Source organism: Anoplopoma fimbria, chromosome 24, assembly GCF_027596085.1.
Source record: "Anoplopoma fimbria isolate UVic2021 breed Golden Eagle Sablefish chromosome 24, Afim_UVic_2022, whole genome shotgun sequence".
Lineage (NCBI taxonomy): Eukaryota > Metazoa > Chordata > Actinopteri > Perciformes > Anoplopomatidae > Anoplopoma > Anoplopoma fimbria.
In genome coordinates, this window is record NC_072472.1 from 17,567,062 (window position 1) to 17,590,600 (window position 23,539).

The following is a 23,539-nucleotide window of genomic DNA, read 5'->3' on the forward strand; positions in this document are numbered from 1 at the left end:
ATGACTAATACTCTTCTGTTAGTGTACACTTTTATTTTTGGTAATATCATAAAAAACGACATTTTAAAAATATACATTGTTATTATGAATTTAACATTTATAAAACTTCAGAGGCATTTCTGTGTCATCATTCATATCTGTTATAAATAGCACAAACCAAATCATCATAAACCAACTTTACCCAATTGGACATTCTCTCATGTCGTCGCTCTGTTAGCTTAGGGGTCTGTTTCCGGACAACCTGACATCACGAAACTTCAGGTGTTTTGCTGCTACGTCTGATGAGTCGAAACTACGTGCGCGTTCCCGCCCACCTGTGACAGAAACCGCCTGAAATGAGCACGCTCCCGCGACTCCCTCCCCATTCAAGGTGCGGCAGTGGAACAGGTGCGTGACTAACCTCCGAGAGACTTTATAAATTGAAACATCTCCGTTTTCTCACCTCATTTCAGAAAGCCAAGGAATACGCGAACAGATAACAACAGCAGAGTTAACTTTACCAAACCAAAAAAAAAAAAAAATCAAACTTAGCCAAACATCGTCAGGTAGTGAGGCGTGGTGGGATTTGAACCTTCACAGCAGGTGGACGTCGTCTTTTGTCGAAGAAGAAGTTTGGAAAAAAAAAAAAAAAATGGCCAACTCGGGTCTACAGATTTTGGGTTTCGCCCTGTCCCTGATCGGCTTAATTGGACTGATAATTGGAACCATTTTGCCCCAGTGGAAGATGTCCGCGTACGTCGGGGACAACATCATCACGGCGATAGCCATGTACGAAGGCCTGTGGATGTCCTGCGCCTTCCAGAGCACGGGACAGATCCAGTGCAAAGTGTACGACTCCATCCTGCAGCTCAACAGTAAGTCAACCAGTCACTGGACACAAATGAAGGGTTTTTCTTTTTAGTAAAATGTTTAAAAAAAAATACGAGATTAGACCTTGAAACGCTGTTAAATCTTGTTAAGAGCATAATGCCTTATTTCTTTTTGTTTACGCCCAATAAGTACCTTTTTTTTTTCTTTTTAAAAAAAGTAATTTATCATTCGAAGCTTATTTTGGCGACGGAACTCAATTTTACTGACTGTTTCCGACACAAAACCAGTAGTTGACTTGAAACAGGAAATGGTGTGGAACTGACGTGCACCTGTCGGGATATCTAACGCTTCTTTCCATTTTTTTTTTTCTTCCTATGAGCCATATTCATTTACTTCCGCGCTGTCTCTTTTACAGCTCTAAACGGTTACCAGATTCCTCAGGCTTGGCCTAACCGGTTTAGTCACTTATTAACTGCCCTTTTTTTTTTTTTTTTTTTTTTTTTTTTTTTTTTTTTTTTTTTTATTATTCACTCACACTGCTTTCCTTTAGCTTAAACCTCACTATGAGGCCTCACCTGCACTGTGCAATACAGGCCGAATGATTATAATTCTTCCATTCTTTCCACTTGATAGCACTTTTAACACTTGGGCAATGATTATCCTGCTGGCCATTGTCCAGTGAATCTACTCCTCCTCCTCCTCCTCCCCCCTTCATGTGTGGGAAAACCCTATAGTGTAGGATTGTTACCGGTTAAACAACACCTGTATGGGCCACTGTTTAGTCAACATGCCGGCATACCAGCCCCCACAAACGGTTGCTTTGTCTTTGGCCTACAGTGCATGGAATTAACATAAAGCCATCCTCTGCCATGTGTTGGGCCCAACAATTTTGAGTCCTCCTTCATTCATACATACATACATACATACATACATACATACATACATACATACATACATACATGCATACATAATCTGGAAAGATTGCGTTTAATGCAGCATTTAGTTTAATTTTCCCCAAACGTTTCAGCACGACACTGGCATAAGAATCCAAAAGGCCCTTCTTCCTGGCTGTGGTGTGTTGCTGGCAGTATTAGTGCTTCAGAGAAACGAATGAAAGTGAACCAGTTGTTCATTGGTCATCGTGTAGGCCTTCAGTAAAAGCTAAACATCTAAAGGGAGACGTTAAAGCCAAAAAAGTCCATGTGCTGTATCTGATTTTATGACTCTGTTATCATAAAGCAGTGGCTAAATGGGTCAATGGGGGGCATGACAGTTGGATTTGTCATTGTACATGTTTCCAACTCAACTGGTTGGTTGATTGCCCTCAGGTGTAAACAGCCTGAACATCAAAGCGAAACCTTCTGTACATTTTTGTGTATCTGCCCCTCCCTGTGTTAACGTATTCACTCATCTGTATCTGACTTGTTGATTTGTGAGTTAGTGAGAAGTTTACCAACTGGCCATACAGTGTATGTAGTTTTTTATTTATTTGAGCTTTTTTTTTTTTCTATTTTGCTTATCAAAACATTTGATAGAATATCTGCAGCACAATGTGCCTTATCGTCCTCTTCAAACATGAACACAATCCAACTTTGATAAAACATTGTGTGATTAAAGCTGTGGTGGTTAGATATGGAGCCAGTGAACAAATAATGGCTTTATTCAGCAATATCTGCTCTAATCCTACCAATACACACTAGACGATTAGGAACAATTTATGCAACAACTAGATTGAGCCTTTAGTTGTAGCCACATTTGGCATTCTTCACATTCTAGAGGGTCGGTTTCTGTTCACATTGTAGGCTGAAGCTGCGAAATGTCCACCTGCTGAAAAGCAGGCTTTGAGTACCTGAAATCTGGGCGTGTCTTCCTTATAATGAAACCTGAAACCTTGTTAGACCTGTTTCTTTCTTGCACGCATTCAAGCCCACTCCCCCACCCCCCTAGTTTCTTCGGGCTTCCGGTTAGAGCCAGTTTCTGTGGTTCGCTGTTATAGGGAGCGGCGGTGAGACACAAGAGACAAGAGCCTCTCTGTTGTGTATGAACAGTGGTTGTGTACGCTGCTTTTTCCACGCTCCAAATAGTGGCTTCAAAAAGTGTAACTGAAACAATGCCAAAAATAAGTTGAAGCTTTGAATCCCCACATATCACTGTAGAATTATTTATTTTTTTATATGGCCTTTTCTTGTTGTTTTTACTCTAGTAAAGCCCAAGTCTTGCCGCACCTACAAGCCTGTGTTGCAACTATCAATAAGCGTTGAATAATTGTCACAGTAACTGCTAGATTAACCCTCTCCTGCCCTTTTTTTAATCCAGGTGCCCTCCAGGCAACCCGCGCCCTCATGATCGTGAGTATCATCGTAACGGTGGCTGGATTGGGCGTAGCCTGCATGGGAATGAAGTGCACCAACTGCGGAGGAGATGACAAAACGCGCAAATCCCGCATTGCCATGGTTGGTGGCATCATCATCCTGATTGGATGTAAGAGGACATTTTATCTTTTTTATTTGTATCTCTTTTGTCAATTCCCTTGACTCTTAACAGTTTAAGTGATGTTCTTCTTTATGTTCCCACAGCTTTGTGTGCCATTGTTGCCTGCTCTTGGTATGCTCATGATATCATCCAAGCCTTCTACAACCCTTTCACTCCTGTCAATACCAAGTACGTTCTTTATGCATATTATTATTATTTTATTTTTTTTCTGCTGCAGAGGCACAAGGCCAATTAAAAATGTAAAAATTGTGATGTGTAAATTCCTAAGTGGTGCATCTGGATTTTGTTTTTTGTTGTTGTTGCTGGCATTAGTTTATCCCCTTGACTTACTCTAAATTCTCTCTCTGAAGGTACGAGTTTGGTTCTGCTATCTTCATTGCCTGGGCTGGATCATTCCTGGCTGTAGTGGGAGGCTGCATGCTGGCAGCATCCTGCCCAAGAGAAAAGTCCACACCAAAGTATCCCATCTCCAGACCCCCCAGCAGCAAGGAATACGTTTGAGCAGTTAGAGGCTGAAGGAACATTTTGACATTCATGCTAGACCAACTCAGATATTGAAACTTTGAAAAGATGTATCCCAGGAAATGTTCAGTTTGGTCTGTCTTTTTTTTCCGTATTTTATTTTATATTTTAGTTTCTTCAGGGCTTCCCTGTGATGTTACTGTAACAATATTTTAACTAAAACATTAAAGATTTTAATAATGGCTGTTTACTTAATAAAAAGCTTATTGGCCTTGCCCTGTCCGGAGCTACAGTTGGTGCTTACTGATGTATGCTATGTAGTATCCTATCCACTTAGTTAACACCTGTAAAGCACTAAGTTAAGGTGAAACACCAATGATCTTTTAGTACTTGGTATGTAGAAATTTATATTTTGCATGCTACAACGTACAGTGCATTAGAATGTACAGTTTTATTGGGGAAATAGTTTGATTGCACTGAATAGAAACCTGATGTGGCAATGGACAACTCTAACTCCATCTATGACTGTGAAGGCCAAACAGGCAGTAGTTCATAATCTGGCACCTGAGAAGCAATTTGCTACCATTATTTCCATTTATTTGTGCTTTTTTTTTTTTTTTTTTAATTTATATGAAAACTACAAATCATCCAGTACAACTGTAGATCATTTAGAATCAGTAAAGTGCTGGAATAAAATGTAACTATATAAATTCAAGTATGCTGATTCCTCTAACTCAATTTGCCAATGTTTTTGCTGACATGCATACAGCATGACACATGTTGTGAACTATCCATTTGTTCTGTAATGCTAACAGTTTGTGTGAATGGGCCTGGCTTAATGCTATTGTGTTTTTATTTTATTTCTTTTAGTCTGAAAAGCTGTTGATGGATTTTCTTTTTTTTTTTAAACTTTTTAAATGTGATTTGCAATGTTTGTGTTGTACATAAAATAAACATTTTAAAATTAACAGTATCTAGCCTGCTGGAATGCCTTTACAAAAATGATTAACAGTAAACACGCCTACAAGGAAATGAAGCTCAAAATGCTTTACTAATTAAACTGTTTATCAGAATCGGCTATATGGGCCATGTATACATTCAAGGAATTTTTTTTTTTTCATATATACACAAAAAACAAATGAACAAAAAACAAGGAAAACAAAGCAAGTAGATAAATATACTATGTATAAATGAATAACTACGTTTTTAAAGAAGTAAAATAGTTTGAAGATTTACAGCCAAATAGATGCTCCATGCACCAATATACACATCCAAAATAGAAAATGGAAGGATACATATGCTGTGTTTGAAGTAGTGTTAGCAGTTAGTAGTGGTAGTAAACACAGCTGACATATGCAGCAGTATATTGGCAATATTAGAAATGTTGGTGAGCAAACATAACAGACTCAGGTTGCAGTTGATCCTCCTGCAGAGGTAGGAACCTGAAATCCTCAGAGCCACACTTTGGCTGGAAGCCATCTTGCTTTTGGGTTGATAGGTACACAGCCTCATAATGGCTTACAAAATAAAAGTTGCTTTGGCTCTATTGCCACCTTGTGGTGTGTATAGGTAACTACTTTTAGTTGGTGGAGGTGCTATAGTAACTATACGGTTGGATGAAATTGCTTCACATTGTAGTGTATTATATATATTCAAGTCTCAGTGAAAGTATTATTGTTTAGGCTGATTTAGATCTGCTTTTTTGGATTAATTTTCAAACGGCTGTACGATCATTTTCACCTGAATCCTCTTTATTCCTCCTGTCCTTTTTACGTCTCCTCTCACTGTGTCATCACATCTTCAATCAGTTATTCTTGTGATTTATTAGACCCAGCAGTGTCTTGCTCTAGTTCTCCTTTCCCCCTGTTCCCTGTTCTCATTCTGCCTGCCATTCTCTAATCATTATTCTTTCCTCCCCTCAGGCCAGATTCAAAAAGTGATAATAATGATGGTTTCACTCCTAAGTGGCCAAACCGTCTGACCCGTCTGCCTCGGCCCTAGAAAATCACACAATGCAACCATGCCAGAGAACTCTGAGTTTAACTCGATTACATTACTATATCTACACTGTGGTGTGCTTTGAGGGAAAAAAGTCCTCCAAAGTAAATCCAGGTCATCACAACATAGCCACAGAATAATAATAGTGATTATTACTGTCCATCACCCTTTTTCCAACAACAGTAAATGCACTGCTCTATGTTATGGTCGTTTATTGGATCATTAAAAGGTAACAATTAGCAGAAAGGGCTAAATGGTCTTAAAACTGGCTGTTGTCAGATACACACACTTGCACTCACCAGTTCTTTAATGTTTGGAGTCCTATGCAGGGAACTTGTGTTTTCTTGGGTTAAAGCTGCACAGAACATTATTTTTAAATGTAAATAACATCCAATGCCGACCACAAAGAATGATTGCAATGGAAAATGTATTTTACAATTGCAAAGTAGTTTAAAGTAAAAGTATGTCATTTATGATTAATCTAAGATTGTCTCATATACATGCACTCACAATAAGGGTTTAAATCTAAAGAGTCTCAGTCAGTTCAAACTAGTATTTCTATAAAGTAAAATAGGCTGATAATGATGAACACATCTGAATGCTGCAGATCACTAAAGGATGTCTTCCCCATGTGCTACGGGGCTCCTGGAGAAGAACCTGCAGCCGTGGACTTAAGCGAATAACAATCATCTACAGTGTCGGATCACTTAACCTTCCTTGTTATCATCCTTTAAGTGGTAGGTTAACAAACTGGGGGCAATAAGAACATAAAACATTCACAGGCATTTCAAGTTGGGCTCAATTACAAGCTGATAAATTTACTGGGTGAACATGAAGAGAAACCACCAACTGATTCAACATCTAAAGAGATGTTGAATAAAATGTAACGTATATTTCATTTTCTCAGTAGTTTGAGTAAAAGCAATAATTGTGCACCTTTTTATAAAAAAATATATATATAAAAAAAAAACCTCTGCCTACTTGCAATAAAGTCAAGCCATTTGGGAGGTCTTTAGAAAAGAGATGGCTGTTCCATAAGTAATGCAACATTCACAAGATATCATGGACTCTACATATGGCATCCAAAGAAACAAGACAATGTTCTGTGCTTGAAATTCTAAATGGTAAATATGTTTTTGCACATTCAAATCAAAAACCTGTATTTATCTTCAAAATAGGTTAAATTCTGATTCCCATAGCAGAGAAATAGAACAACGGCAATGCTTACACATTATTTTATTTAATGAATCAATCTTGGTATAGTCCAATCAAACCCACAGCATATTTTAACTCATACAAACTTACATGCGTTTCTTGAGAACATGGAATGATCTTCATCTCGAACAGGCCTCATCCATCAACATTTACTGTTTAAATATTACTTACTGGTCACATGAGCACAGAAGTTGTGGCCTCATCAAACTTGAGGACAGGTGGGAATTTCTTAGAACTACATCTGCAAATCCTTGTTTGTAAAATGTTAAGCAACTCAATTAAAAATAGAATAAATCATTTGCAAATTCCTTCACGCAGTCAGTCACTAAGAAGTAAGAACCTGACCTTTGGCCTATTGGTTAGTAGTCACGGCAACGCTAAGTACCGAAACGGACCAAATCAGTCTGAAATGGGCCCCGACGCTGTGTCTTAAAGGTTAATGCAGCTCGCTGCTTCATACCAAATGTTTCATTACTTCCGGACGGATAAATCCATGACACGTATTTATTATGTTAGTTGGACAGTTTGTAGTCATGGGATCTCAACCTAAGGAATCTCTCAATAGCATAAACATACAAAACATTTCAAAAAGTGCAATTTTTTTTTATGTTCATGGTGGACAATACTAGAAGAATGTATACTGCCCAATGGATATCACTATTATGATCATCACCGCTGATGTCAGCCTAACATTCTGTTCTAAATGCTGACAAATGAGGTCACCATGTCCAACTCTAGCTGAAGTTCTATTGGTTGTTGAAAAGTGAAGTTTCTTGAGCTGCTTCGTTGTTAGTCCTGTCTGTGGTTTTTAACTGATCGGGTGTATTTTTGTTTTTTCAGCAGGAGGCCAAATTAACCTTTACTGTATCGGTATATAATAACACATGAACATGTCCTCCATACTCAGGTGCCAACAATCTAGCGAGAATTACACATTTACAAAAGATGCAAATTCAGGGGTTTATTGAACAAACCAAATGTTTTTTCTTTCCCAGTGAGAGGCTGATGGAGGAGGAAAGACAATGCCACATCACTCTCTAGTCTCTGGACCAGACGTAGAATAATGACAAGTGTGAGGCACTGAGTTTGGTTTTCAGAGGGTTTGAGAGGTGCTATGGGTATAAACAATACATAAAAAAGAGATAATAAAACTACGGAGGCTATTATTTAGCATCCCCCATGGCCTGTCTCCACTTCCACAGCTCCGCAATAACCTAAAGAAAAGCAAAACAAAACTGTTAACGTGGTGGCCAAAGCTTGTGGCAGACATTTTAAATGTCTAATTAGAAAGTGAGAATCAAAACCAAATGTTTTGGAAAATACTGGGCCAGTTTTAACAAAGACCAAAAACATAACATCCAACGTCAAATATGATAATACAAAATCAGCTCATTCCCTGTCTTCTCTACTGTAACATGCCAAAAAAACCCAAAAACATTTTTAAACTCTATGCTAAAATACATTACTAATGGGAAGGCCTATCTGTTTAGTACACTAAACTAGTACGTCTTTCCATCCAAGTATGTGTGTGTTTCCCAACTGCATTTATTTTTCAAGTCATATGAACTTAAGAAAAATCAATGTTCCAAGATGATTTAGGAAAACAATGTGTATGATAAATGTTGGCATGAACCGTAAACTTGCACTGTACCTTGGTGTCAGAGACGTTGTGACCATTCTTCACAAAGTTCTCAAACTTGGGCTGGATTTTAGGTAATGTTACTCCCTGTAAAACGGAAAGAACAAAAAAAAAAATGTGTCTCTCCATGCCACATATTACTCTTTCAGTTAATACGGTAATGGATTGTAATAAAACAATATACTGATTTATAAAAATGGATTTCGGGGGACACCCACCTTCTTCATTGACTCCGTCATCTTGGCTTTAATCTCAGGAAGCGTTAGAGTTACTTTGGGAGTTGTTGGGGTCTTAGGTGACCTCTCACCCTTACCTTTAGGGCTCTTTTCCTGTAATGAACATCACATCATCATTAGGAGATATTACATTAAATATGATAACACTTTACAGGCATTTACATTTTTTGTAATATGCTGGCTACAGCCAATGGTTATGTAGAGTGCCGACATCGTGTTAAGTGCTAAAACAGGTCCAGTTTTTTTAAAATCTTTCTCTTACCTGCTTTTTGGCCGGGGTGTTGGGAGTAGAGCTCTTGCCGTTCTTGCCATTCTGAGCTGGGGTTTGTTTCTTGGAGGGCGTTTGCTTGGCCTGTAACAAACAAACAGCTGCTGGTAAGAAAAAAGCTGCACGTTCATTCAGCTCCAACTGACAAAACCGTATGAAAATCTGTGCTTGCCTTAACAGGTGACTCTTCTTCCTCACTCTCATCATCATCGTCGTCATCCTCTTCATCATCCCTAAACAAAATAATAGAAAAGATTTTCTTTAAAAACGCACATTATGCCATGATGCTCTTTAAATGCAATGAATGGTTAAGTTAAGTCTGGTTGTCTGCAGTTGAGGTGCAAATTGTTTTCCTGAGTGCTGCTGAAACGCTACCAGGACCAAAATAAAGTGTTACTCTTTTTCCGGGAGCAGTTAAACTTGGATATATGCAAACCATGTCTTACAGAGTAGAACCTAAATTTCTTAATTTCCCTTCAAGAATCAACATCAAACTGATGGAAAAAACAAAACAAAAAAACAGCATGAGATAATCTGGAGGATCTTTTAGAAAGGAAAGATGGAGAAATTTGGATCCTAAACTTTGACCAGAAGTTGTCAAATTGATGTCAGAGTTAAAGTTATCAAGGCATAAATTAGGAAAATTTGACTAATACTTTGAAAGTATTAAAAATATGCTGAAAACATACATAGATCAGATATAATATTTTATATAATTGTGAATAACTTGATACATTTTTTGATTTTAGTGCTGAATGTTTCGTCCCCACAGTTCCAGTGTTAATGTAAGATTAATGTAAATGGGTGTGAATCATCACTCACTCATCATCCTCATCATCATCCTCGTCATCCTCCTCCACCTCCATTTTACTTTTTTTCTGTAAAAGACATAAAAAATGGGTTACGGTCATTTGAATTACGACAAATTTGAAACTAAAATAGTGAAGGGTGTAAAACAAACCTGAGACTTGAGGGCGGGGGAGGTAGCGGGTCTTTTCTTTGATGTTTTGCAACATTCATCCTCTTCTTCTTCATCATCTTCCTCTTCTTCATCAAAGGACTGATCGGCCTCCATCACTTTAAGATGAATTAAAATATTTTAGACTAGATTTAAAGACTTCCGTCAAAGCCAAATGCATATGTGGTGCTATGTATAAAAAAAATGAAAAGAGTTACTAATGAATAAACCCACACTAAACACGCTAAACATCGGCATACTCTAGTGACAAATACTCACTGACTAGGTGTTGTCCACTGATATGGATTGGACCGGCACCTGACTTCAGACGGAAAATTGCTGGGGGTGTGATTGTGAAACCACCGAGACACACCTGCAAGAAATAATTTAAATCATATTCTGATCTGATAGTGGCTTTATTCAACCATTACATCTGGAAACTTGTGTGGGTGGCTCAGGAGACAAACTTTAAAACACACCAAGAATAAACTTTGTCAGTGAATCTGCACATGAGAAGTTTACTTACACTTGGCAGGTTAGAGGGCTTGAGTGAGACCAGTGCTGCTTTGATTTTCTGACCCTCTGTGTCTTGTCCTTCCACCTCCACCATGTGAAGTTCATCCTTGGTAGTAGGGTCCACACAGGCCTAGAGGGGAAGGCAGCAGTTGGCTGTAATTTTGCATTAACTTTCAGGGTGCATTCATACCTGACCTACCTGGAGCCATTCTAACAAACTCTGGTGCAACGCAACAGCGTGACAGACATGAATGATAATTACTATAATTTAGGATGTTTGTACCCCAAAACTACAGAAAAAAACTAAACTGTATCTTTAGTTTAACATTGCATTTGGGGGCTCAAGCATGCAATTATTGTTTTGTAGATTTTTTGAACGATGAACTAACTGTTCAATGAAATGCCACATAGAGCGCAGAACAAATTCGAAAGTGGTTTCATAGATGATTATATGGTGGTTAGCAGGGAAATTTAGAACATCTAACAAGTTGTGCCTCATAATTAGATCTCATGGTACTTACCATCCTTAGATCCAGCTGATGCTCAAAGTCATCGTCCTCTGGATTGAACAGCACCTCTTTTCCAGCTTCCAGCACGCACCCTGATGAAAAGACATGAAAAAATGTATGATACAAGTTACACAAAGTTCCCCAACAGATTAGTCATCTGCTTAAACGAAAAACTACAGGTGGGATGTGACCTCATGGCGTAGTGCTATATTTTTAAATGGACACTAGGGGGAGCCATACAGACTACAGATAAGAATATGTCCACATGGCTTTGGCACATAGGATCCGCTCAGTTAGGAGATATTACCATTTAGTTATTTCAGAATAACTTCAAGAAAACTATGTTGTTCAAATTAACACAACTAATGGGTGTTTTATGCTTCGTTACTAACAAGGGGTTTGACTGTTAGCACAATGGCAGATTATTTGACTATACTTCCTAAATAGTTAAGAATATAGCTTTTCAATAAATACAGACATCTAAGCATAAAAAGTGGCAAATTAACCAATTTTCCACAGTGATAAGATATTCTTTATTAACTTTGAGAAGGGAAAATAAAAAAATAAAAAAATCACACATCACACGTGGAAGGTTTAACAATATTTTACACATTGTCCGAATAAACCCAGAATTTGTGACTAACAGTTTTTCCAGTCTCCATCACTAACGATTATTATCCATCTGCAGCCTGCACAACTAATCTTTCAAAATGTCCGAATGGTCCAAATATAGTTCTAACCCACGTTGAGGAAAAGGTTATGCGAGGTGATGGGACGAAGAGGTGCAGCTCACAGAAAGAAACGCGTAAAAGGTGAGACTTGAAACGTTATCTATTTCAGCCATTAAGTCACTATCTCGTTGTATTACGTTTGTTGGATAGTGCCACATAAACGAAGTGACCCAATTACAAAGTAAAAAGGGTCTACTTTATCAAATCTGGCGGAGGGAGTCCGCAGGGTCCGCGTGTGTTCAACACCACGTTGTCGAGGCTTTTACAGACCAGCTAAACCTGTCATGTCACAAATAAGCTCGTGGTATTCAGTGAACAAAAAAAGCAGATGTGTATACACATTATAACGCCATTCAAACGTTTAGTGGAAGGATAAATACTGAATTATTAACATTGTTAACAAAACATGGGCGCCGCCATGTTGACAGTCAAACACGTGTACCGCTAACACGTGGGACTGACGGGAAGCCGCGCGCTTTACTCAATCAACCTCCTGCTACAATGTTGGAATGAACAGCAACATAATACATTAAACATTAAGTGTTTTAATGTGACAACAGAAACATTACCGTAAATGATAAGCGGGTCAAACACAGCTAAACATGCATTTTAACGTTTTCTCGTATCAGGAAACATAAAGACGCGTAACATTATTGTTTAACGCCTCAAAAATCACATACAACACGTATCATTTATCTCTTACCGTAAAGGAAAGTCTGTGGTGCCATTGGTTCTTCGTCTAGTCCGTTCATTTTTCTTGTTTTCAACGCTGGCAACCTGCTTGTTTGCGGAGGTGAAAGGACGAACTAGTGCTAGCAAAGCGCCTCTGCTAGTAACCACTTGCCAGCAAGCCGCTACTCCGCCTCCTTTCTTCTTCTGGGTTTCCCGCAAAATAGGAATCCAATATGAAACGTAGAAAAGAAACAGCGCCCCCAACTGTCACACAATGAGCACAGCACACTGCAAAAATAGATTAGATAGATAGATAGATAGATAGATAGATAGATAGATAGATAGATAGATAGATAGATAGATAGATAGATAGATAGATAGATATGGATGGATAGATGGATGATAGATAGATAGATAGATAGATAGATAGATAGATAGATAGATAGATAGATAGATAGATAGATAGATAGATAGATAGATAGATAGATAGATAGATGAAAAAATAGATAGATAGATATATAGATAGATAGATAGATAGATAGATAGATAGATAGATAGATAGATAGATAGAAAGATAAGATGAAGATAGATATAGAAAGATGATAGATAGATAGATAGATAGATATAGATAGATAGATAGATAGATAGATAGATAGATATAGATGATAGATAGATAGATAGATAGATAGATAGATAGATAGATAGATATAGATAGATAGATAGATAGATAGAAAGATGAAAAAATAGATAGATAGATAGATAGATAGATAGATAGATATAGAAATAGAATAGATAGATAGATAGATAGATAGATAGATAGATAGATAGATAGATAGATAGATAGATAGATAGATAGATAGATAGATAGATGAAAAAATAGATAGATAGATAGATAGATAGATAGATAGATAGATAGATAGATAGATAGATAGATAGATAGATAGATAGATAGATAGATAGATAGATAGATAGATAGATAGATAGATAGATAGATAGATAGATAGATAGATAGATAGATAGATAGATAGATCAACCCCTCAGACATGTTGTTTATGAATGAATCATGAATTCCTTTTAACGTTAAATAAACTTTATTTAGAGGATTTTTGTCCATTTTAAGTGGGTCAGTGTAGGATTCTATCCAGGCCAGTAGGGAGCCGTAGCGGGTCGTTTGACCTCAGGGAATGTCTTCTGAGGTTTATGAGGGTTGACGTCTTTGATGGGCGGGCCTTGTGTTCCGTGATGTCATGTATGACGCCGTGGCCTTCCAAAACTAAATAGGACCCGGTTCCCTCATAATTCCAACCTCCAAACTCTCATTTAGGTGAAGTCGAGAGCTCTAAATGGATGCGGTGTCACCACATACACATACATACAACTCACACTACACACACTCCTACACTACACACGCACGCACACACAAACACACACACAAACATGCACACACTTAAAAGAGAATAACTCCAAGTAATACACCACTCAATTTAAGAATTTAAATTTTTATTCTTATGGCTTAGAATTAAAGTTCTGTTTGTGAGATTCAATAACTGTTCCAAACCAAGATAGCAGAGACCAGAGGATGTGATGTCACACTGAAGTAACCTTCAGCAAAGAGCTGCTCCACAAACAACAAAAAGGAGCGGTGATGAATATTTCAGTGCATGAACTACTACTGGTATATAATAGTGAGTTGTTTATTATAGGGGTGCTTTCAAACACACCCTGCCTCACAGAAAAAAACATCTGCGGGCAACTGCAGGAGTTCATCAGTTTTGTCTGTACCTGTATCTGTCAGTGTTACATCACAGATTTGGTTTGGATGGAGGAGTCAGTGCCAAATGTTCACTAATACAGATGGAGCCGTCCTGGGTGTCATCAAATGTCATATTCCAAAGCTCATGTTCATTGTTTCCTGCAAGATTATCAGAAACTTCCTCATACCAAGTTTTCACCATCTGACAGTTTCTCAGAATCAGCTTTATTGGCCAAGTATGTATACACATACAACCACACTTGCTCAAAGGTAAATAATTTCTTGTACACAATTACATACCTATGAGGAAGATCAATAAGTTTGTACCATACAAATATTTTATCGTCATCATGGTCGCCATTAATCACATGTGCAAATAAAGATATTGGTTTGATGATTACAAACCTCTTCCTGATTATTATTCATCATCTCTGTTTTGTGGGCACTTAATCACAAAATCCAAAATGTCTGCAAATTTTTCACTATATTTTTTTACATTTTGACAACATCAATTTGACCACAAGAAGAAAAGCAGCAGGTGGAAATAATGAAGAATAAAAAATGATTTGATTTCCTCTTTCTTTTCACTAAAACCTTAGTTCCAACAAGCATGGGACAGACTTAGCAGGCAAGCGACAGCCAGGTCAACACAAATGTACAGTGGTCACTGCAACAGTGATGCTTGAGATACATATAAAAGTCCTTATGGCCAGATTCCCGTAACAAACTTGACAAATGTTTGGAGATAAATCAAAACCTCTTGCAAAAGCATGCAGTTATATTTAGGCAAAAAAGTTAACCTCTTTTGGTGAGAAAAAAAAGAAAGTTCCCGCTGGTTGAACGATAGCTCTTTGCTGGTCGGGAGCAGCTTTGAAATGTAGGAGCATCTTAATCTTTAACAGGCCAATCTTCAAGACAGGACTGAGAGTGATGTCTTTTACGTCCATGTCTGTCACATCAGTCACTCTGCAGGAAGGCTTAAAGCATCCCAGCCCAGTCCCTTCTTTCAAGTCATTGGGGAATCTGACTGTGTCCTGACCACAGCTGGATAAGATGGGGAGAGGAGGAGGGACTGGATGTATTGCACATGCATGCATCCACACATAGGCACTCACACCAAGCCCTCTGATTTTTCCACTTCTTTGTCTCCATCATCTCCTCTTGTCCTACATCACGTTTTCGAACAGCTGCATGGAATTCATCATGGTTTCATCCTGCGGAGAGAGAAGACAAGTAATCAGGGCAGAATGATGCAATTAACCAGCAATGAATAGAAAGCCCTGTATATAGTAATGTATGGGCTGTATAGGCCCCAAAAAGACAGCAGCATGCAGATGTAACATCATCTTTCTTTGCACAATAAAAGAGACATCTGTTACAGAAAATCTGGAGGACAAGCTGATGTTCAGATGCTTCTATATTCTTTTTGATGTTTAAGTCTATGTTCTCTGCATGTGTAATGTAACAATGCACATTTGTGTATTAATGAGTACTATTCTGAACATGTAGTTAATCTAAATACATAGAAGAACATCTCTAAGTAACTGTATGTAAAGTCATGCTCTTTATTTATTAAATCTACACTTCATACACATATATTTTACTATTACTACATATAGAAATAAGCAACTCAGATCAAGGACAATACATACCTCCTGGCAGGCTATAATAAACTCCTCTAATGTCACCACTCCATCTTTGTTTTTATCCATTTTCTGTAGAAAAATATAATGTGAATCAGTAGAAGCAAATATTTGATAATTATGTTGTGGAAATGTGTTCATTGTGAGATCATGTTGCAACGAACTTAGAGTAGAGAAACTGTAGAAAACTGTTCACACTATAGAATACGATATGAAGAATTTTTTTAACAAGTTTAAAAAACACTGACTGCAATGCTGCTTTATGGACTGCAGGGACTGGGATTGCTTATGATATAAAACTGTATAAGACTTTGTGTTACAAGTATATGAAAAGTGTCTCCATAAAAAAAGAGAGGTTAATTTGAGACATTAAATTTAGATACATTAAGAGTCATGTTTTTCCTCAAGCACATAAAATGGGTTTAAAATCACCTGCCAATGATAACAAAAATATTGTCTTTAGACCCTTAATCTTATATTTTAGAAATGAACCTGGAAAAAGGCGTCCACATGCTGCTGCGGGACGTCCCCTTTTATTGCCGGGTAGGTGTACTTGCCCATCATGTCATAAATGGCCCTCACAATCTCAGTCATTTCCTGAGAAAAGAGTAGATTCACATTGTGAAGAGACATTTACTTCAGATGACACACAAAAACACTGTTCACATAGGGCAGCACAGACTCACCTCTCTGTTTATGTAGCCATCTTTGTTGATGTCATAAAGGTGAAACGTCCACTCAAGCTTTTCTCTCAGTGTTCCTCGCAGCAGTATAGACAAACCCATTACAAAGTCCTGACAGCAATGGGACAGAAGTAAAAACTTAGATTCTGACATGGAGGTAAAGAAATGTGTCATATTTAACACAAGTTGCAATGACAAAGCAGGATGACTGACCTTAAACTTAATGGAGCCATTGTTTGTAGTGTCAAATGCATTGAAAAGATAATGTGCGTACATGCTTGCATCTGCAAAACAAAACAATTAATCTGTAAGGTCGCCTGTTCAAAAAGTTTCACAGAGCAATTTAAGAGATTCAAAAGTAATGCACATTACCTCCATGAGGGAAGAACTGTGCGTAAATGTGTTTAAATGTCTCCTCATCTACAACCCCACTTGGACATTCCTGTGAAAAAATAAATAAATATGGTTAGAATACTCTACTAAATGACTTCCTGTTTATTGGAAGAACTCACTAGAAATGTGCGGTGTTGTGACCCTAATCATATTTTAGCATGTTAGCCAGCATTATTAGCATGCTAACATTTGTTTCATATATAGACTGTTAAGAAGAATTAGATGTAGTCTCGGTGAAAGCTGATCATTTTTGGGTGACCAAAATGTTACAATCAACTTTCATGGACTGAAAAACCCACAGTGAAAGGGTTTAAGTTCTAAGGTATAGGATAGATCGACTATTTTACTCTAAATGTGACCATAATTGACCAAATTAACATAATTCTGTATCGAAGAAGACTCAAAACCATAAACTCATGTTAACAATGTTAACTGAGGTAATAAATCAAGTGAGAAGTAGGGTCATTTTTCATAGACTTCTGTACAGTAGGTCTTCTGTTTGCAACCAGAGGAGTTTCGCCCTGCCGGCCATTAGAAAGAATGCAAGTTTAAGGCATTTCCGCATTGGCTTCCCTTTTCAGACCCTTAGGTTACCGCCTGGGTTTCAGATTACAACTGACAAAGTTAAGACTTTGTTTAGTAGGCCTACAGTTAACAATGTTTTCTTCAATGTAGCAGAAAAAATAATTGTTTTCCTGAAAGTAATTCACTGCTGCAGAAATTTTGGCTGTGCTAGCATTAGCTTGCTTGGTGGATGAATGTGGTTATGTCAATCTGTCTGTCCACCACCATTATTGGATGAATTATTTGTTATACATGTTTCATCTAGCACCACCAGCATAGCAACGTTTTAAGTTGTCTAATACATTAGTTTATGACCAAATTCCAGCAAAAACTAGCAACATTCACTTAGCCTCAGATGTTCTTTGTGTTTTGTGCTAATTAGCAAATGTTAGCATGCTAATACACATTTACATTACATTACATTACAGTCATTTAGCAGACGCTTTTATCCAAAGCGACTTACAGGAAGTGTATTCAACATAGGTATTCAAGAGAACTACTAGTCACCAGAAGTCATAAGTGCATCTCCTTTCTTAAACAAGCATCTCAAAGTATAAGCCAGAGCAAAAGTATAGTGCAGAGGCAGATTACTACGAAAAACAATAATTGCAACAGACTAATCCGAATATAGTAAGTGCTACAAACTACTACGAATAGGATAAGTGCAGTAAACAAATACAAATTCAATAAGTGCAGCGAACTGATACGAATACAGTAAGTGCAGCAACTAATACGAGTGCCATAAGTGCTACGAGGAAGGCTCCGGGTAGTACTTCCTGAACTAAGATGGTGACATGGAAAAAAATGACCCTATACCTGCTAAACGGTCACTGTAATAATGTTAACATGCTAACTTTAGCAATGACCTCACAGTCAATACAGCCTCATTAAGCAAAGCATGTATTTTAGTGTTGTTCAAAAAGAATCAATATGCATGGCTAGATACTATTAGGGGTAAACAAAAAAATATATATTTTATTATTAGGTTGATCTTTTTCTGTTTTAAGTATCTGTAATACATACCAAAGAAATGAAATAATAAAATGAGAAAGTGTGTGATTACATTCTTGAATCCACGATAGAGGATCTGCAGCTCCTGCTTGCTGAAGTTAGTTTGGGCTTCCAGTTGGTCAAGACCCTCTGGCCTGTGACACACCGTCGTCATCTCAAGCTCATCGTCTAGTTTATCTACCGAAAAAATAAAGGAAGTGAGATATGAAGAAATGTGTTATTCAGAATCATGTCACAATCCATATTAAACATAATGCTCCTGCCAGTCTTTAGCGATGTGAAAACTGTAATACACAGGAAAGAGACAGCAAAGTCCGCGAAGCTTGAGAATGTTAAGTCGGAAAGAAATATATCAAAAATTTGATTGGACGGCAGAAAAGAGAACCTACAGGGGAAGCAAGTTCAGCCAGGATCACACAGAGGTAAAGAGGGAGAATTTGAGAAGAACTACATGTTCTTGACAAACAGATTCCCCCTTAGGACTTGAGGGATGTTATTAATGGCATGATGGTGCTCAGTATCAGGCGCTGAGGAGATGGATGGTGGTTAATGATGTGAAGAGTTCTGGTTCTGCTTTAGGCAAGTGTTTGTCACTACGACTGTCTCCAGCCACAGGGCAATACTAACATCCCGACATCCGGCAGACGACACAATCCACACACCAATGAGTTCTCAAACATGAGCAAACATCTGCGAGAAAACTGCCACATGTGGTTCTCTCTGAAAGTCTTTATTGCATTCACTGGCAGCATATTTACACATGATGCTATCTGGACTATGTCTCTTATTTTATATCCCAACTGGTCCCTGTGATATAAGCAATATTCTTTGCTTGCATGGAGACCAAGTGACATTACATATTATATCCTTGTTTGTATTGTTTACTTATTAAAGCCCTTTTAAATCTAGCCAAATCCCACCATGAAAGCTGATCAAAATAATTAGTTGCTCACACGTTTGCATCCTCAAACAAGCTTTATTGCTACAGCATCAATTGGCTCAGTCAGCCTTAAGAAAAGCAGATAAAGATTGGATGGCGCCGATGACTCATTTATTCCAACCCACCCAGCAGCGGTGTCAAGATCAATCCTCAACGCTGAAACTGTATCGCGTGTCGTGCATCCCCTGCCAGGGACGATCTCAAATTTGAATTTGATATCAAATACCCTGTTGGGCACCTGCTTTTTGAGCAATTACAAGATGACTCAATTGTATGTCTAATTAGTTGCACCTGTTTCTTTGTACAAAAATAATTGCTCCTACTTTAATATTTTAATCATTTTCAATTTGATCCTGTTTGTTAGTAGATATCAGTTTCAATTCTTTGTGAAAATGTTTCAACTATCAGGGTGTTTATTGAACTCAAAAAAAGATAACAAATATATGTAGGTTATGAAGCATCTCTATCAGCTAATTTATAACTAATAATCTGAGACAGATTTGTTATTAGCCCCCCCATTTGAGCCCTTTATCCTCAGGGTTTTTGTGAATGCTGAATTGGTGTAGAATATTTACTGTCAGTTAACAGCTGAACATACAGCATGTGTTTATGTGTTGCTTTCTCTCATTTTTTCTCGCATTTTCCTCTCAGCTCATGTTGCGATCGCCCTGGCTCTTGTTGTCATGGAGGTCGACAGAAAAGACGAACATTGGTGAACATTGGTGCCTACACCGGATCAATTGATAAAAAAAAACAAAAAGGTGTCAAAAACAGTTTGTGCATTTATCTTGCCTGTGATTAAAAGCCTCTCATCACACGACAAAAAAACAACAAAGGGGTTGCTTTGCTGCACTTGTGTGCGTATTGATTTTTTCTGCCGGGCGACACTGTGACCAGAAACAGATGAAATAAAATGAGGGTGAGAGAAGGAAACTGGCAGAGATGTTGATTAGAGGAAAGGGGTGTGTGGGTGGGCGGGTAGGGGGGTAGAAATGTGAGAAGAGAAAGAGGTGGTGGCAGAGTGTGAAGAAAAAGTGAGAGAGATAGAGAGAACACATGGAAGAATAGGACCTCACAGTATGTTTGGAGGACAAAAAAAACAGATTTTATGAAAGACTGATCTCAACTACACACCTGTAAAGTTTCATGACTGCTTCTTGCATGATTATAATATAATACGGCACAGAAATGCTCAGGACCAACATTTCCAGTGTTGATGCTCGTGTGCAAGGCAGGAGTCTTGCTGTAAATTGTGCAACAGCTGCTCTGCACATAAACATTCTTCTGCATAAACTGGGATGGAAGTGTGTTACATGATGAAGTGATGGAGGTAATTATAGATGTGTGTCAGAGTGGGATTTTATAGACAAACTGTCATGCTGTTAACGCCGCAGCTTTGGGCCAGTAGTGTTTGCACACACAAACAAGAGGAGTGACTGTTCAGGTGGTCCAAGTGTTGCTGGATACAACAGGTTGGATTCATTGTGATTTTCCGTCGTGCATTGTGAGGGCCTGGCCTGAGCATCAACAAAGCCAACACATTTCACCAGAAGTCACTTTTCCCCACTGTATGAGAAATAGGCTAGGCTTTGCCCTTTCTCTCATGTCTGTGCAGTAAATATAATGCTACAGCCAGCATCCATTTAGCTAAGCTTAGATTCAAGACTGGAAACAGCCTGGGCTCAGTCCAAAGGTAACAAAATTCACCTACTGGCACCCTTAAAACGCACTGATTAACAGGTTAAATCTTGATGCAGTCTTGTTTTTGAAAACGCCCCTGATGTTGAGCTGCTTTTGCACACAGCACATTCACTGTATGCTCCGTGGTCTGCACTATCGTGTTGTATATACTTAGCTTTCTGACTCATTTCTATTTGTATACTTCTCTGACCCACCTCTCCTCCTTGTTTCTTGTGCCACTGAGATACTTATTTTCCCTCCTGGGGATCGATAAAGTCTTATCTTGTCTCATCTCATCCCATATACCTCTGCACGGCTGGTAATGTAAGACAAACTTTAATGGAGCTTTAAAAAAAAACTGGATGACCTCTGTGCATCCCCCCCCCATTTTGTGCTTTCATCAGCACAAGGGGCGAATGATTCCATGTCATCAGTGTAAAAACCAAACACCACTCTTGTCTTGTGGGTTTGCTATACGTCTAATGTCAGAGAGTAATGGCTTTGTTTGCTGGTTCATCTATTTAATCTCTGTTTCACGCTGCTATAAATGCCTTATTCACCCTGGCTGAGTATCGCTTACACTCCCCTCTTATGCCCCTACAACCCAGTCTCCATGACAACGAGGATCTCAAGCATACGGCCATGGAGAGAGGTATGATATGTGAGCTGCCTGTTAATTCACATGCTCTCGCCTGGACCCTCTCCCCCTCTCCCCCTCTCTTTCACTCACCCACGCGTTTGACGGACGTCCGCACCGAACACACATACAGCCATAGAGTCAGTGGCAGTGATTTCGCTCTCTAGTTATTTTTCAAGGACATCCTACACTTCATGGCGTACTGCTCTCTCCATCATTACTACAGTGTTATGGCTCTCTCCCCTAATCACTTGATCCCTCTCTATTCCTCTGCCACTTCCATGAGTGAATTTTCTAACATTTCATTTAAAAATAGACATATAAATATAGAGATTTTTTATTTTATTTTGTATATAAGAACAAATGCACCAATGCTATTGGTTAATGTACTTTACATGTAAAGTAATTTGGTTGCATGTAAGTAACATCTGGTTAAATGCATTAGCTGATCTATTGTTGCTGTTTACAGACTTCCTTCTTCAATAATTCAGTCACTCAACAGAAATATGGCATACCTATACATGTTATTGTTTATGTTAAACGTACGAGTGTGCAACACGTAGAAAATAACATTGAACAAACTATGAATTATAATAGGTCCAAATAATTTTCTCTGTGTGTTATTTCGCTTTCACTCTCTCAGTTTAGTCTAGCTTTGTGGTGCTCTTTCATGTCCTCTCCATCTTTTTAACAGACTAATGTTGACGTACCTCTGGATGGTCTCCTCTGCTTGGTTTGCATGGTCAAAGTGCCCACCACTGCACCCATGTTGTCACCGTGGAAACCGGCCTGGTCAAACAACACAGAGAGTAATATTCCTCTATTTCTTTCACGATTTTTCCAGCCCTGTCGTTCTGATTTGCCTCCGCAGCTCTGAGTCTTAGAGGGGATTTGCCCCTTCACTGGTTTCCCTTCACTGGTTTTGGATCTGCTACTGAGGGACGAGTCTCTTCTTTGAGCTGAATCTCTTGGATTTCTGATTCCTCTTGCCAAACACACGCACACTCAAGCTGCTCCTGCCTTCCTGCGCCACTCCCTCCGTTCTGTGCCTGATTCTACTCATCTGTCAGCCTTTCCCCTTATTTCTAGCTCCCTGCGTCCTCGTGCCCTCGTGTTGTTGTGGAGTGCTGGCAGCCGATGCAGTAATCAGTAATAACTCCACTGACAAGTGAATGGTAGCAGGTGAAGGACATCCATTTAAAGGTGACGGTTCCCTGTTCGTAATAGGCATTGCACTTTAGATTTTATCTATGTATTCTTATCTTTTTATTCATTAATTTATTTCCCTAACACAAACATAAAGGCACACACAGAAACACAATGAATTAGTGCTCTGCATCCTGACGCATGATTTGTACTTTAATGATAATGTAGATATGTGGTAGCTGTGAAGACTTGTGTATCTGTTAGTGTGTTAATTTACAACTGTAACATGGCTAAACCTCCCCCCCCCTCTCTCTCTCTCCTACTCTAATGAAGAGGGCAACAGAGAGTTAGTGATTTTTTTTTACTGTGGTACAAACAAGTACATTGGCGTGTTTAATGGTTGTCGATTTATATTCATGGAGCGGCTCCAATTTAAGAAAATGAGACTGTGTGCATTGGGGGAAGGAAAGCAGTGGGAGTGAGTAATGTTTATTTCCTACAAGTGCTGAGCATTAAAAATCTAACAGGGTTGTTGGGAGCAGGAGTAAATGTTTATTACATTATAAGTGCTTTTGCTACTTA

The 23,539-nt window shown here is 38.4% G+C and overlaps 3 protein-coding genes across 3 annotated transcripts; 1 reads left to right on the top strand and 2 right to left on the bottom strand.

The window, feature by feature from the left end:
• The first annotated feature begins 283 nt into the window (after positions 1-283).
• On the top strand, positions 284-4,650 carry LOC129113191 (claudin-7-A-like). The gene is made up of 4 exons (XM_054625388.1): positions 284-854; positions 3,127-3,291; positions 3,387-3,471; positions 3,654-4,650. The coding sequence occupies exons 1-4, from the start codon at positions 632-634 to the stop codon at positions 3,802-3,804; spliced, it is 624 nt and encodes a 207-aa protein (XP_054481363.1). The 5' UTR covers positions 284-631; the 3' UTR covers positions 3,805-4,650.
• A 3,276-nt stretch (positions 4,651-7,926) lies between these two features.
• npm1a (nucleophosmin 1a) lies at positions 7,927-12,696 on the bottom strand. Its single transcript, XM_054625384.1, has 11 exons — positions 12,539-12,696; positions 11,117-11,196; positions 10,606-10,725; positions 10,359-10,452; positions 10,083-10,198; positions 9,944-9,999; positions 9,294-9,354; positions 9,116-9,205; positions 8,836-8,946; positions 8,630-8,704; positions 7,927-8,192 (listed from the first exon to the last, which is right to left on the bottom strand). Exons 1-11 carry the CDS (start codon positions 12,585-12,587, stop codon positions 8,142-8,144), a joined length of 903 nt encoding a protein of 300 aa, XP_054481359.1. The 5' UTR covers positions 12,588-12,696; the 3' UTR covers positions 7,927-8,141.
• A 1,935-nt stretch (positions 12,697-14,631) lies between these two features.
• kcnip1b (Kv channel interacting protein 1 b) lies at positions 14,632-22,579 on the bottom strand. Its single transcript, XM_054625387.1, has 8 exons — positions 22,522-22,579; positions 18,607-18,731; positions 16,959-17,028; positions 16,800-16,870; positions 16,590-16,697; positions 16,396-16,500; positions 15,913-15,975; positions 14,632-15,474 (listed from the first exon to the last, which is right to left on the bottom strand). The coding sequence occupies exons 1-8, from the start codon at positions 22,577-22,579 to the stop codon at positions 15,427-15,429; spliced, it is 648 nt and encodes a 215-aa protein (XP_054481362.1). The 3' UTR covers positions 14,632-15,426.
• Between the last annotated feature and the right edge of the window lie 960 nt (positions 22,580-23,539).

Excerpts from the sequence above, each read along its gene's own strand:
- LOC129113191 (XM_054625388.1), top strand. The coding sequence starts at position 632 with ATGGCCAACTCGGGTCTACAGATTTTGGGTTTCGCCCTGTCCCTGATC. Across the intron at positions 855-3,126 it reads CTCCATCCTGCAGCTCAACA|GTGCCCTCCAGGCAACCCGC; the intron begins GTAAGTCAACCA and ends TTTTTAATCCAG. Across the intron at positions 3,472-3,653 it reads TTCACTCCTGTCAATACCAA|GTACGAGTTTGGTTCTGCTA; the intron begins GTACGTTCTTTA and ends CTCTCTCTGAAG.
- npm1a (XM_054625384.1), bottom strand. The coding sequence starts at position 12,587 with ATGAACGGACTAGACGAAGAACCAATGGCACCACAGACTTTCCTTTAC. Across the intron at positions 9,206-9,293 it reads AAGAAGAGTCACCTGTTAAG|GCCAAGCAAACGCCCTCCAA; the intron begins GCAAGCACAGAT and ends TGTTTGTTACAG. Across the intron at positions 8,947-9,115 it reads ACACCCCGGCCAAAAAGCAG|GAAAAGAGCCCTAAAGGTAA; the intron begins GTAAGAGAAAGA and ends TGTTCATTACAG.
- kcnip1b (XM_054625387.1), bottom strand. The coding sequence starts at position 22,579 with ATGGGTGCAGTGGTGGGCACTTTGACCATGCAAACCAAGCAGAGGAGA. Across the intron at positions 17,029-18,606 it reads TCTATCGTGGATTCAAGAAT|GAATGTCCAAGTGGGGTTGT; the intron begins GTAATCACACAC and ends ATTTTTTCACAG. Across the intron at positions 16,698-16,799 it reads ATGGCTCCATTAAGTTTAAG|GACTTTGTAATGGGTTTGTC; the intron begins GTCAGTCATCCT and ends CATTGCTGTCAG.